The sequence below is a fragment of the Hipposideros armiger genome, unplaced genomic scaffold, assembly GCF_001890085.2.
Source record: "Hipposideros armiger isolate ML-2016 unplaced genomic scaffold, ASM189008v1 scaffold_718, whole genome shotgun sequence".
Taxonomy (NCBI): Eukaryota; Metazoa; Chordata; class Mammalia; order Chiroptera; family Hipposideridae; genus Hipposideros; species Hipposideros armiger.
Genome location: NW_017732068.1, coordinates 710,468 through 725,479, shown reverse-complemented (window position 1 = coordinate 725,479; position 15,012 = coordinate 710,468). Strand labels below are relative to the sequence as shown.

At 39.9% G+C, this 15,012-nt stretch overlaps 1 protein-coding gene across 2 annotated transcripts in view; it reads left to right on the top strand.

Moving 5' to 3' along the window:
- The window catches only part of GAP43 (growth associated protein 43), a 98,446-nt gene continuing 83,434 nt past the window's right edge, over positions 1-15,012 (top strand). Inside the window, exon 1 of one of the 2 annotated variants that reach the window (XM_019627179.1) lies at positions 1-280. In XM_019627179.1, the coding sequence (XP_019482724.1) occupies positions 251-280 (30 nt within the window). In that variant the 5' untranslated portion in view covers positions 1-250. The remainder of the gene's footprint in view (positions 281-15,012) is intronic. The other variant, XM_019627180.1, reaches the window with a different exon arrangement.

The following is a 15,012-nucleotide window of genomic DNA, read 5'->3' as shown; positions in this document are numbered from 1 at the left end:
GAGAGAGTGAAGAGAGAGAGAGAAGAGAGAGAAGAGAGCATGTGCGATGAGCAATAGCTGTGGACCTTACAGTTGCTGCTAACTGCCCTGGTGTGTGTGAGGGAGAGAGAGAGAGAGGGAGGGAGGGAGAGAGCGCGCTAGCGCGAGAGAGCGAGTGAGCTAGCTAGCAGAAAAGAGGTGGAGAGGGGGGGAATAAGAAAGAGAGGAGGAAAGGAGAGAAGGCAGGAAGAAGGCAAGGGACGATACAACCATGCTGTGCTGTATGAGAAGAACCAAACAGGTAGAGCTAAGATTTTTACTTCTTGCTGATGTGAAATTACCAGAGTACAGTATTTCCCTGTACAGGCAGAAAAAAAAATATTTTAACTGCCTCTGCTCTGGCCATGGTGCTCGCGTTTTCTTAGCATATGGGAGCTGAGGGTTGCATCTTAGCTTTTATTCTAGTCTGTCTCTCATGCTCTGGTTTTGGAATGCTGCTATTAATTAGGATGAGGTTAGGAAAAAATACGCCTGTTGGGCTAGAAATAAGAAATATTTTTTTGGGGGGGAGGGGGCTATTAGTAAATGTTCAGCATTTCAGGTCTCCGGTTTTGCGGGTTTGGATATAGAAAGGGGTGTGGGGGGAAAGACGTGGGCGCTACCTACAAGATAGGGAGGCAACCCTTTATATAATTTGCAAGAAGCAGGATCGAAGGAATAATATTCAGTAATAAGTATTGCTTGCTCTGTCCTACAATTTTTGTCACATGTGCTGCGGAAGAAGCCTTATTTCCTACATGCCTGCGCCTCAAATGGGCGCAGGTGTTAATGGAAGAACATGTGAAGGTTTTATTTATTTATTTATTTATTTTTCAAGGAATGAATGAAACCGATTTGGAATTTTTTTTTCTCAAAAAGAAAATCTAAAGACAACTGGGGCTGGGGGAGAAATTGGCCGTGTGGAAAGGGGAAACCCCCGTAAGCCGATTGTGCACCAGCTGGTCCGAGCAGAGGGTGGACCACGCCCCTAGGAGCTCTGAGCTCCGATGAGAAAGACGAGCCGAGTGTTACCTGTTGGAAATCGGGTATTTTCTCCCCTTTTCCCTTGCATCTTTCCTCGAATTGTCAGTGACTAGAGATGGGCTAACATTCTGGATAATAAGCGTGGTGACTCATGTTCATCAGGGAGAGGGGCACATACCAGATGAGTGAGAGCCCGAGTCCCCTCCCTTCCTCCCTCCCCCACTGCCCAGGTTTTTCTTCCATTTCAAATTGCTCACTTATTTCTTGAAAGACATTTTAGAAACTTGACTGGGGTGAGAGTGGAGAGGCATGGCGAGCATGGTATTCCGCAGGAACCCACGGTGCCGTGGCGTTCGCCAAACCAAGCTTTCAAACATTTGTTGGAACACGTTTAGAGATTTTGGCGAAGGTTAAGGAGAAAAATGGGTGTGGGGTGTGGGTGAGTGTGTGTTTGTGCGTGTGTGTGTGTGTGTGTGTGTGTGTGTGTGTGTGTGCGTGCCCGTGGGAGGGGAGGCAGCCTTGGTCAAAGAAGCCCTTTGCAGATTGATTGCCTTAGAGATGGGGGCAAGAGACAGGAATTGGGCATTATGCCTGTGCAGGTATTGGATGGATATTGGGCAATTCGTAATACTCTCTCTGAATCCGAAGGGGGTGGGGGGGGGAGTGGAGAAGAAACAGCCTGCCAGCTTTGCACATTTAGCCAGCGCCCTGAAAGGAGGGGTGGGGAGTGAGGATGAAGGAGAAGGAAGAGGAAGGGGAAGAGAGACTGAAACAGAATGTCATAGCAGTGGGTGGAGAGGGTGGAGAGGTACAGCATAAATAAATAAATAAATAAATAAATAAATAAATAAATAAATAAATAAATAAATAAATAAATAAATAAGTGGCTAGCTAACAACAGGTACGTGAAATTTTGTGTGTGGTTTGTGTAGGGGTGTTTGGGGAACAGCGAGAGTCTTACATGCTGTAGTTTCCTAAACTGACTGCTCTGTGGTTCTAGAGATTGATGCTTCCATTGGCTCTCATTTTTCAAACCAAGACACTTCCTCTCCTTGTCTTCGTTCCTTCTAATACATAAATGCAGTAGATACAGGTGGCTGGGTTAAGCACACTGTCAAGGAAACGTCCTGAGGGTTGCCCCACTGGCGAGCTGGGGAAATAAAATTTAGGAAGGCAGAGCCCTAAGGAAGCCAGTGCTAGTCATTTAAAAAAAGCTTTAATTTTGAAAAGGAAAATATGCCGGTTTACAACTTTTTGCCACTCTGTGTATACACCTACAAGTATACACACATACCTTTCCTTCGACAAAGGAAACCAGGCATGATTTTTAGAAAGGGAATTGAGGCTAAAGGAATTCCCTTCCCCAAAAGGGGACAGCTACCTGCATCAGTGTTCTATCTCAGTGACAGCCCCAAGTGTTCACTGGGATGTGCAAAGTGATGAAGCTGAAATCGTGTATTTAGAGAGTTGTCTAAATTGGCATGTAAATGTGTATAATCTCTGCACACTTCATATATAGCAGTCATGCATGTGCTCTGTATGGCTTCCACATGCCTGCCTGTGTTTTAGCATAATTTATATTCAGGAGAGAGAAGGAGAGGTATAGCAATTGTCCTGTTTTGCCCATGCATTTTATAAATGTGTGCTTCTGTGTGAAATGGCCACATTCCCTACTTACCACTGTTGTGTGTCAGTCACGTAAGTACTCAGCATTTAGGGTAGCATTAAATCAGACTGAAGGAAATGGTGTGTTCAGGGCGTGGGCTCCACACTACGCTGACTGGCATTTATATAGTGTGAGTACTTAAGTGTCACACTGGTTCCCTGTTTGTGGGTGAAATGATCCTGTATCATTCATGATCATTCATGGCAGAACCCGACTGTGTTTCTCTCTCTTCTGGCATCTATTCATCATCCTCGTCCTTAACTGGGACTAAACAAGGGCAAAACCCTGCAAAGGTCTAAACTCTGCCACACCCATGAGATCCAGCAGAAACGTGGGCGGGGGCTGGAGAGGAGGCACTTCCTTCCTCTTCCACTTGAGCAGCGTAAAGAGGCAATCTTGGATTTTTGAGTTGTAATATGTTGCCCATGGGTGAGAAGAAAGCATAAATGATCTTTATTGGTCATTAATTACCTACCACCATCGACTATTACAGCAGGAGGAAGAGAATGGGAGTAGGGTGGAGATGAGAAGATGATAAAGGAGTGGGTAAAGGAGGGATAAAATAAAAGAATCCCCGAGATTGTATTGGCTTATGATTTTCAAATATCTTGGGGCTAACTTTCAATAGCTTAATTACCATGCGTATTGCAGATGATGAAAAACTTGCAAGATAGGATCTGCATCCACAAAAGCAAGAAAACTGAGAGGTATTTCCTTTGTTTAAAAATAAGGGCTTTAATTTGTAATTGAAGTGTAAAGAATAGCAATGCAAGCAAGTAGCCCCTCCACCCCCCATCTTCAAGGCCACGAACATCTGCCTTTTTCCTCATACAACAAACCATTCTTCTCTTAGAGAGTGTGGTCTGTGGTTTAGAATTCCAGCCTCGCCTTTCCCTTGCAGTGTGAGAAAGGTGTGGAAGGATGCCGCCTTGCTGCCTGGTGCAGACCATTCATTCCTCCTAGAGATAGATTGGATTCCTCCTAAATCTTGCTGAGCCACACCCAGTGTCACCCAGGGACTAAGTGAATTAATTAAATAAGGCATTCAACTTAATATAATTGAAACTGTTCGTTTTTTTTTTGAATGCTGATTTCTACCACACACTTCCAAATTTAAACAGAAGAAATCACTTAAAAGGGCTGTTTTTCCTTTTTCTGTCAAATTGTCTGGACTTGCAGAGAACCTTAGAAAATGCATGGCAAATCTAGAAATGTGTTGCTATCTGGTGACTGAAATTCCTTCTAACTCATACACAATGAGCTTTGCTGTCTCTCACTGGTAGTCTGTAATTCTGGTCCCTCCGTCCCCACCCATGCGGAGGAACCTGGGATAAGAACATGTAGGGTTAATTTTTTCTCTTGCTGAGCTGGCAAAACTATAGAAACCTCCTTTCATGTTTTATGTTAAAGGGCACTGCTCCTATTCACTGAGAGGGAGAGTGGCAAGTGGTCCTCTTTGCTTCCCTCTTAGCGAAATTGTGAGTGTTATGCCTGGGCCTGATACTTTTGTATACTAGAGTTTTACCTGGCCCCATAAGGAAGGGGGGTTTCCTTTCAGGCAAGAGTAGAGCATATATATTAACCAAATGTTTAAAATTGCCCTCTAATATTAAAGGAACATGTCAAAGGATGCACATACCCAGGTCATCTCAAGCGAAGATACAGCATTCACTTCTTTGTCAGCTGCCATAGAGGCAGTCAGGCAACCAAGCGTGACTGTTGTCAATCTAAGGAGTGATTTCGGGCAGGGATTCTCCCTTCTGAATTTCTCAAGCATGGTCAGGTTGCCATTGAAATCTTTGTAACATTTTCTGAGGTGTTGGGAAGAGCACTGTGTGGAGAGTCCTTAGTTTATGAAACTTACTGATTCTGTGGTCTTGAATGAATGGCATAACCTTGGGCTTTGGTTTCCTCCTAGAAGATGGAGACTAAAAAGCAAAAACAAAATAAAAAACAAGCAAAAATCCCACTCTGCTTACCTTAAGGGATATTTGTAGAGATTACACAAAATTAATGTGAAAAAAAGATCAAGGCAAATGTAAGAAAAGTTTTCTGTCCAAGTTTTGCAATGTGAGGCTTGGTTTAGAACGGCCGGTTTTTCAGGATTGCTCAGTGCCTACTATACTGCCTACTGCCTTTTTTCTCTTAGTGAGTAGTTCCTTCTTGTCACATGATTCCTCTGCTTGTACTCTTGCTTCTCCTACTTTTTCCTGCAGAATCTCATTCCATCATGCCCTATTCCCTCTTGGGGTTTCCTCTCCTGCTGTATTGACTTCTTTCCCTATAGCCTACAAATATGCTCTTGTCTCCTTCATCATTTTTTTTAGATTGTATTGGGGAATTGGGGGAGGGGAACAGCCAAGTTTTTGCCCTTCAATCTTAGTTGTGGAGGGCGCAGCAAGCTCAGCTCCAAGTCCAGTTGTGCCGCTCAGCTCAAGGTGCTGTGTTCAGTTAGTTGCAGGTGGGTGTAGCCACCATCGCATGAGGAAGTCAGACCAGCAGCCTTGTTGTTAAGAGTGCATGCCCTATCCCCTGAGCCACCCGGGCATCAACTTAGTTCAAGGTGTTGAGTTCAGTCCTTAGTTGTGGGCAGGCATAGCCAACCATCTCGAACAGGCAACCTTGTTGTTAGGAGCACATGCCCTCACCAGCTGAGCCATCCTGCCACCTGTTGGCAGCCCAGCGGCAGCTCAGCACGGGCGCAGCTCACTGGCCCATGTGTGAATTGAACTGGCAACCTGTTTCTCAGAGCTCGCACTCTTGAGCAAGCTCTTAACCAACTGAACCACTTGGCCGGCCCCTTGTCTCTTCCATCTTAAAGGACCTTCTTCTGACTCTCCTGTCCCCATCTCTATAGTGCTCTGTCTCACCCTTCTTTTAGAACAAAGTAAAAGCACTCTCCCCACTCACTTTCTCCTCTTCATCATTTCCCATTCATTATTCCGTTTACCTTAATAAGGCTTCTGTTCCCATAATTCCATTGAAATATATTGAAAAAGATACCACATCCACTGACTCTTATTCATTTTATGTATTATTTGATGTCTCTGGTGTTTTGTGTTGTTATCTATCCTTCTTCCTGAAACTCCTCATTTGAACCCCATGATAGCTCTCCTCATTTTCCTCCCTCTCAGATAGGTCCACCTCAGTCTTCTTTGCTGGCTTCTTTCACTCTCTTCTAGCCAAAATATTAATTAATCTTCTGGTTCATGATCTTGATCCATTTCTCTTCTCACTTGACACACCAGTTCTTGGTGATCTCATTCATGGTTGGAGTTTTAACCACCTGTGTGATTTCCAAATCTGTGTGCTGGATACCTCTCCCGAGCTCCTGATCCATAGGCATCTCTGTTTAAGAATTTAAGAAATAGCCGTATTCATTGTATACAAAAATCATAACTCAGTGTCTTGTGTTCTGTGCCATTTAGTCTTCTTCCAGATTCCTACCCTATATATCACACTATCTATCCAGCTTTTAAGAGACTTGGGAGTAATCCTAAACATGGTCCTTTTTTTCAGTCCCTACATCCAGTTACTATTGGGCCATCAGAAAGTCATGACATATTTTTGCATTAAAAAACATAGAAAAATACGTCATGACTTTCCCGATGACCCAATAAATCCTTGGATTCTAGTTAAAAAGATTTTGAATCCATCCTCTGCTTTTCAACACCACCACAAATAACCTGGTTCAGACTTTCATTACCTCTCACCTGGACAAAGACAATAGCTTCTTATATGGACTCCCTACCTCCATCTTGAGCCCCTTCAATTCTCCTTGCAAATAACACTGCATTTATCTTACCCTTTTTTTGGGGGGGGGCCAGCCATCATCGTTGGTTACACATTGCTTTCATGCTACAATGGCATAGTTCACTCTTTTAAAGAGAGTGCAGCTCACAGTGGTCCATGCGGGGATCAAACCAGCAACTTTGGTGTTATTAGCACCACACTCTAACCAACTGAGCTAACCGGTCACTCCAACTTATCTTTACCTAACACAGATTTGGTCATATGATTTTTCTCCTTAAAGTCCTCTAATGGTTGCCTGTTAACTGTAAGCTAAAATACAAATTGCTCAGCATAGATGACATGATCTAGTCTTGTCTACCTTTCCAGCGCCATCTTTAAACACTTTTTTTCACCTTATGACACCACATCAATTTTTCAGGTCTTGGTGCCTACCTCATACAGTACTCTCTTTCCACATTATACTCCCTCTCAGCCTAGAAAAAATTCTAATTTGCTCTCTAATAGTTAGAGCTTTGAAGCCATTCTTGGCCTCCCTAAATTTTCTTCTATCTACCTTCCTTGTGACTATGCTATATTTTGTAATGTCACTATTATATCACTTGTTGCACTATATAGCATTTGGTTTGGTTTGGGTTTTTTTTCTTTCACATACTAGTGTCCATACTGTGAGCTACTTAAAGGAAAGGGTAGAATCTTAATTATTTTTGTATCTCCAGTGCCTACTACAATACTTGCCAAATACAGTAACTAGTTTTAACTATAGATAATGTTTGCTAAATGAATATGGAATCAGGTTTACAGACTTTCTAGAAGTTGTAGCATCTCTAAATGGGTGGAGCCGCTAGTATTTTTTTAATTTAATTTATTGGCATCAAATTTTGAAGTAGAGCTGATTATCATTGATTCTTATTATTGACCTGGGATGATAACCATCACTTTTTAATGAAAGCAGGCACAAAATGAGCCCATTAATATTGTGTTTCTCCAAACTACCATACTGGTATTATCTGGAAACCTCCCTTTGATGTCCTCCTCCCCCACCAACCAATATATAGCCCCACCCTCTGAGGTTAGCAGAGTCCCAGGAAAGATGCATAGTTACTGTAGTCTTGGGTCTCCTGGTACCCTACCTTTTGGACCCAAGTGCTTATTCTTGTTGCTTTCCCAAATAACACTTTCCCAAATAAACCTTGACTCATTCCATTGCTACTCTTAGTTGGTTTAGTTCTTTCACCACAAAAAGTTTGAAATATGCTGGTCTATGCTCAGGGGGCTTGTGTTCAAGAATTAATTTTATTTTCATTTGGGTTTCTTTCCTTTCCTCCAAAGTATCCACATAATAATATTCCTCAAAGAAAAGTCTCGCATGAAGGTAAAGGGAGATTGAATGGTAAGCAGTCAGTCCTTCAAGCATCTGTTAAATGATGGAAAATCAGATCAATTTTATCTTTCTTAGGTTTGAAAGATAAAATTAGACTGAAGGGATTTGGATTCAGAAGTAGGCTTGTTGTGGCCAATGTGGGGCCAATGGCAACCACAGCTTTCCATGAAAATGCTCCTTGCCAGACTCCAGATCGTATGTTTTTCTATGACTGAGTTGGCATGGCCTTGAGAAGAGCAGTAAGACAAAGTGATTTATAGGTGAAATTTGTCTTCAGCTGCTAAAGTTGAGGAGTTTCCCAATCTCCACACTCTTATTCTATATCTGGCACATTGCTTTCAATATCTTTCCATCTCTTTCTTTGAGTTTTTCTATTTATTTTCTCCTCCTCTCAGATCTGAGTAGAGTTTTCCTGATTAGGTAATACTATCTCATACTAGTGTTTAGTGGGTGAGGCTATGCAAAAAACTTTCAGAAAAAAGTTGTCCTGTCCAACTTTCCAAGTGGATGTTTTAGACAAAACAGGCATTTTAAGCTATGTCTGGCACATATTAACTTCTCCGTAAATAAACATTTACTGAGGTAATAAACGTAGGAAGGGAAGGGTCATCATGATGGGCCATTGGGGAGATGTTTGGGACAGAAGGCCATTCTCATGTACCAATTCAAAGCTGGCTGTAAATGCACTCATCGATTGGTCCTCCTCCCAAGGTGATGTGGTCAAGGTTACAGTTCCCTCCCCTGTCCGCTTAGATCAGAGCAGCACACTTGCGGTGAGTTTTCATTGTAGTATGGGGGTCTGACCTTCCAGATTTCCTACCCTTAATGATTTACAGATCTTATTTTCTTAGACATTGTTTGTTTAATGTCCTGTTTCATGTCTTTGTAGTGGAATAAACCTTTCCCTTGAGTTCTAGACCTGGCTCTGCCAATTGCTTGTCATGTGATCTTGGGTAAATAACTTAATTATCCTGAGACTCAGTTTATTCATCTATGTAGTGGACTCATAAAAAGAACACTCTAATTCCCGACTTGTCGTTTTTACTAGGTTGGTTTGAGGCTCAAATAAAGTTATAAAAATAAAAGTGTTTTTCAAACATGTGTTTTTCAAGTGTAGGATGTTATTGAGGAATTCCACATATTGAAACTTAAAGTATTCATGGTTCTATGCAAAGAAGTATCCTCTGTGTAAAGTACAGATACAGATCCTCCATTTTCATCTCTTCTCTCCTGTTCTCTACAGGGTAAATATTAACCATGCTAGTGAATGGGAGCATAGTATATCTTTGTCACAAGACCCCAAGGATCAGTTCAAATACATTAGAAAAATGAACTTTATTTCTTTTTATCTTTTATGTTTTAGTCTTTTCTTCATATTTATATTTCTCTTCTCCATTTGCTATGTTGGCCGCTTCTCCTTTATTCCCATCCCCACCCTTACCTCACTTCCAAACTGGGTCTCAGCATTAATATTACCAGGCATGCTGTGCTCACATCCATCACATGAGGGCCCAGTCAAGCAGAAGAGTAGAGAGGGAATATGGGACTGGTTGGAAAGCTGAAAATGGGGTGAAGCCTGATTGGGGGAAGTTCAGAGGTTACCACCTGAGCACCATTTTTCATAGAACTTTAGGGTTCCTGAATACATCGGAAATTAACCTTGATCAGAAGTGGTATATAATTCTGAACCTTTTCCAACTCAATTCTGAATGCCATGAATAATTTTCTAAGCTCACAGGATCTCTACAAAGCACATTTCAGTTCTCCTGTGTCCCTAGTTGACTGGGATCAGTTATCAATGTAACAAAACTAAGTTGATCAAAATCTCATATAAGCAATGGGATTTTGCAAACTGAAGACTCTTGTTTCTTAATACATGGATAATATTTCAAAATAGTTTTAAGTATAATAATTAGATCAAGTTTGTCTAAAAAGATTCTGTTTTTCCTAGAAGCCAAAAGTCTAAAATAGAACAATTAATATCATGCATATTTTGAAAAATACTTTTTAAACTTAGGGGAACCAGCATAGTAGATTTGGGAACCTCAACAATAAGAATTCATAAAGTTTCTTTCTGGAGCCCAGCTTTAAAAGACTTAGTAACTAATAACCCTAGCTGTTTGTCTCTCCATTTGAAATTCTAAGTGAGAGGTAGAAATACAGAGGGGGGCGGGGAGAGTTGAGGGGTGGAATTAGAGAAAAAAAATGAAGATTAATGAATCTGATTGGTCTTTCTTTGGTCAGCTAGTTACCAATAGACCAATCATTTCTGAATCTCTGACTAGAGGAAGGACCAGGTCACATGGTTTAGACACAATTCTGAAAGGCCACACCTATGAGACAGTAATTTGATTGAGTCTCCTGCATGTATACCTGTAGTAAGGTAGCTAGCTATCCAGATCAGGAGGGACTTAGCTCAAATGTGGTAGACCACTAAATTTTCCCTTTGGTTGTTTTCATTTTGGTCTGTAGTATATATTATTGTTGGTAGGTAATCATCGCTAATGATTCTGAAAAGAAGCAGTAACCACACAGGTAACTAACTGATCTCTTGAGCTTTTATACCTAAAAAAAGAAAGGGTAGGGTAAATCTCTACACTTGGAGTTGACAGGCACAAGTTTTTCACTGTCTTTCAGAAACTGAACTCTGGCAGGTACCATTTGTCTACGTGGAATACTAGCTACCATATGTTCTTGCTAATTTGTCATGGTGTAGCTTAGTTCTCTTTTCTTTTTTTAGTTTGTGGGATCTGTTTCTGTGAAAGTATTTGTCAATAATGGGTATAAAACATCTCCCTTGGATTTATATCAGAGAAATTCTCCTTTATATTAGTCATCTCATTTTGAATGTTCTTGAATTAATTCCAGCAATAATCATCATATTTATCTATTTTTAGCAAATTGGCACTTTCTAAAATATTGAGCTGTTGTCTCCATATGCACCAGTTTGCTCTAAATGCAGAATTTGGGCAATTAGCCTTACATCCATTATTTGTAATCCCAGTTCTAATAACTATTCAAAAATGTTATTTTTAAGTGAAAATGTAAAAGACCCTCATATCTTCCCATTAATGACTATATAAAGGAGCTGGGTGGGGCAAAGAGAAAATAAATAAAATTATCTCCAAAGGTTAAGCAAACTCAAGGATTGGCTGCTTTTCTAAATGGCTTCAGAATCTCTTAGCACAATTAGCCTAGGAACTAACCTAGATTAGGAGCTGCTAGAATGTAAATCTTCTTCCCACTCCTATTTTGCTTTGGTTCAGAAACTAATTTGTCTGCTTGGAGAATATGCTGAGAAGTAAAATTCATTGCCAAGTTAGATCCTTAGCACTTGTTCCAAAGGATGCATTCCACAGTTGTACTCAAACTCCAGGAGAGGCAATTGTTTCCATTATATTTTTTTTTAATTTTTTTTTAAAGGAAAGAAAAAATCAAGGCAGAATTTTTTGAAGAGAAAATTCTCGGTTTCTAAATAATTAACTTGCAGTTAGATTTCTACAAAAAGTTGTATTGAGGGTAGCCCACTTTGGTTATCCAGACTCTTACAGGGTTCTAATGGGGGAAGGGAAATAGGCATCGAGTATATTTAGGGTGGACATTGCACTTCAAAATCCTTTTTCTTCAAATCAATGGAAAAAAAATAAATAGTATTTTATTTGAGAGATGTAAAGGAATAGTGAGGCCTCATAAGTGGTACATCATAAACTTCCCTCACTTAATCTACACCTAGGCATTTGGAGAATTTTTCTTCCAGAGTTTTATTGGGTTAATAGTTCTAAAAAATTCTGAAATTTGTAATTCAAAAGGAAGGAGAGAATGGTATTATCTCAATTAAAAAATAGTGACTCTTTCTTTAGTCAAATCTCACTTAGGGGTTTGGTTTATTCAAATATATTTTTTTCTAAAGAGTAAGATCCTCAGAACCTTACCCTTAACCCTTGAATCACAAGGATTCTGTTTTCTCTATCACCTGGGAAAGCTACTCTGGAGGAATCAGGTTGATATTTAGCATTCATTTGAACATTGTTCGTGCTAATCTAAATTCCGTGTTCCCCGTTCCTTTGTTGTCTCTCATTGAAAGACACAGGGTGATAACAGGACAGTTTCTTGCATATTCTTTCTTCCATCTTGAACTTCATATTTTACATCTTTGGGGTAAAACCAGTATAGAGGAGGAAATGAAGATTATAATTGAAAAGGGGGTAGGAGTTATAAAATAGAATGACTCCAATAGAATTTGGAATTAGGCCATAACCCTTGAATGAAACCTGTATGAGAACATTAATGACCACAAATGGTGCAGACTTCACTTCTGGATGTCATCTAAAAGATACAATAAGCCCAAGAACAAGAGTATTCAGGAAAGAATCTGAAAAGTTTGGGCACCAGTATACTTAAGTATACTTAAGCATACTTAGGACCAAATCAATTTTATCCTCACTTATGTGGGAAGAAACCTATTGATTCTTGGCTAAAAAAAGAAATTCCAATTTTGTTATCACAGACATTGTCTTATTTTATGCTAAATTATATTTCAGTGATTAAGAGTTTTCCTGCAAGCTTCTATAATTCTCCTATATTATCATTCTAGTATCACTGGAAACTGATTGGCTTGTGTACAAACTGAAGTTTATTTTATTAAGTATAGCTTATCAAAATGTTACTTTTACTGAACTTGGGCATATGGTAAAAATCCATCCCTAAAGGACCAAACTATAAGAGCCACGGGAAAACCAACAGACAAATTAACTTTCCCATAATTGAAGATCTACAGATATTAAAAATATTATTTTTCCTTTTATTCGTGGTTGTCACCTCAGAAAGTGTCATGTTAAACTAATTATTTTCTCCCTAGATTAGACCTCTGACTCCTACTTTTGACAATGTCTTTTGCAGACCAGCACATTCCCAGCATTCCCAGTTACTCTTCCTTCCTTCATGAAAGCCATATATGCTATCTTATCAGTTGCCAAATTCTATTTGCAATGTCTTTCATATCTGTCCTTTCCTTGTTCTGTCAGCCTTTCTCAACCAGCATTCTAAAAAAGAATCAAGCCCTAATGCCCTAAGGCCCTAAACCCCAGAATTAACCTCTGGCCTGTACATCTAGACAGGACTGGTACTAGTTACATACCATTGTTTCTGACAATGGAGAAAACAGTCACTCAGATCTTTTTGTTGTTCCGTTTTGTGTTGTTGTTCAGATGAGAAATCCCAGGTAAAAAAGGCTGAGGGGGTCACCAAAATTCCCTGCTTTTGGTACCACCTTTGCACACTGCCTGCTGGTTAATCTTACATTTTACTTCCTTTTTTCTCAAAATTTCAATGGCTTTTCTTTGTTGACAAGGTCCATTGTATTTATTTATGATTGTTTTTCAAGGCTTCTCTGAATCCGATACCAATCTTGTATTTTTGCCTTACCTCCTACTGGCTCTGCCATTGAAGAGGCTTGTGGATTTAAACAAATGTAACCTTGTCTAGGTTGTCATCTGTATATAAACAGAAGTATTGAATTAAGTTGTCTCTAAGGCTTTCCAGCTTACAAATAGCATGTTCTATAGAAAAGCTCCTCTTCCACTTTGGCATTCTGACCCAGACAGACTTAGTATGAATTTAAGTCTTAGTTTCCTTGTACTTTTTTTCATTGTCATTTCCACTACTTGGAAAGACCCTTTTCTGCCTAGCTCAATCTCATCCAACCCTTGAGGCCTGAATCAAGAGTTATTTCATTTGTGAAGGCTTCCCTGACTACCACATTTCTCTGCGACTTCTTCCCCTCTTGGTTCTTCAGTAGTACATATTACCTGTTCCATTTCTTTGGCGTTCATTAAACAGGGCCTTACTTGATTATCCATTTGTATTTGTAGCTAGTTTTCCCCAGCTAGTTTGCAAAACCTCTGAAGGTATAAGGTTTCCAGTTCAATGCCTGACTCAAAAAACACAGGCTGGTTGATATATTGATATCTACTTTGTGATAGTTCTGTATCAGATTCTGTCAGGGTGTACAAGACAAATAGATGGCTCTGTAAACTCTCAGAAAGACAAGTAGAGTTATGACATTTCTCTCACTTGAAATCATGAATCATGATTTCTTTCTTGAATTGCTTTACTTTCTTGACATCCATAAACACCTATTTCTGCTGGTTCTTTTCTCCTACATCTTTGGTTGCATATGTTTTTTTTTTTTTCTTTATTCTTGGCTCCTCTTTCTCTACCAATCTCTGGGAAGTTGGTGTTACACAGGTGGGCTTTTGTACTTATTCTTGCATATTCTTACTCAACAGAAGCTCCATAGATAATGTAATTTGTGCCCGTAACTCATATTGACTAGTGGGTCTCAAATTCTCCAGGCTCTCTCATTCCTGGGTTCTAGAGCCTTCTATCTAATTGTCTACTGAAGATCTTTTTCTGATGACCCCCAGGATCCCCAAGCTCAACAGATCCTAAAAATAAGTCATAATCTGTTGTTCCCAAGTCTCTTCCCCTTTTTCATCCAATCACCTAAGTGGAAATGTAACCCTCATTCATTCCCCCAGTCTGCCTTTTATCGTTAGATGCTGCTACTTTTTCTAGTTTCTGTAAGTAAAAAACAAGCAAAAAATCCATTAATTCCTCCTTTTCCCTCACTCTCTACCTCAAAATTATGTCTTGATGTGTTCACTTTTCTGCATCTCCACTGTCAACTCTAACCCAGTCATCTTTCATGAAGACTAATGCAAGAGCCTTCTCTTCCCACCTTCCTTCTTTTACCCTCAATCCCTTAAATCATTTCTCCCCTGAGTAGCCAGAGTGGTATTTTTTAAAGGGTCTATTAGATCATGTGTCTTCCCCACTTAAAAACCTTAAATAGCTTCCCATTCCATTTAGAACCGAAACCAAACTTACTATTACCAAGGCTTGTAAAATCCTACATATGATTCAGGCCTTGCCTCCTTGTCTGATTTCTTATAACTACCCTTCTTGATCACCAAGTCTGCTGATTTCCTTTCAGTTTTTAAAACACACCACACACATCTCTTTTTGAAATCTTTTGCATGTGTTGCTCCCTCTACACGAAATGCTATGTCTCTGGCTCTTTGAGAGGCCTCCTGTGACAAATCCATCTGAATGGTATCCAAATCACTTTCTAACACATTGCCCCATTTCTTTCATTTTCTTTTAGGATTGCTCTCAATCTGACTTTAAATATATATATATATATATATAT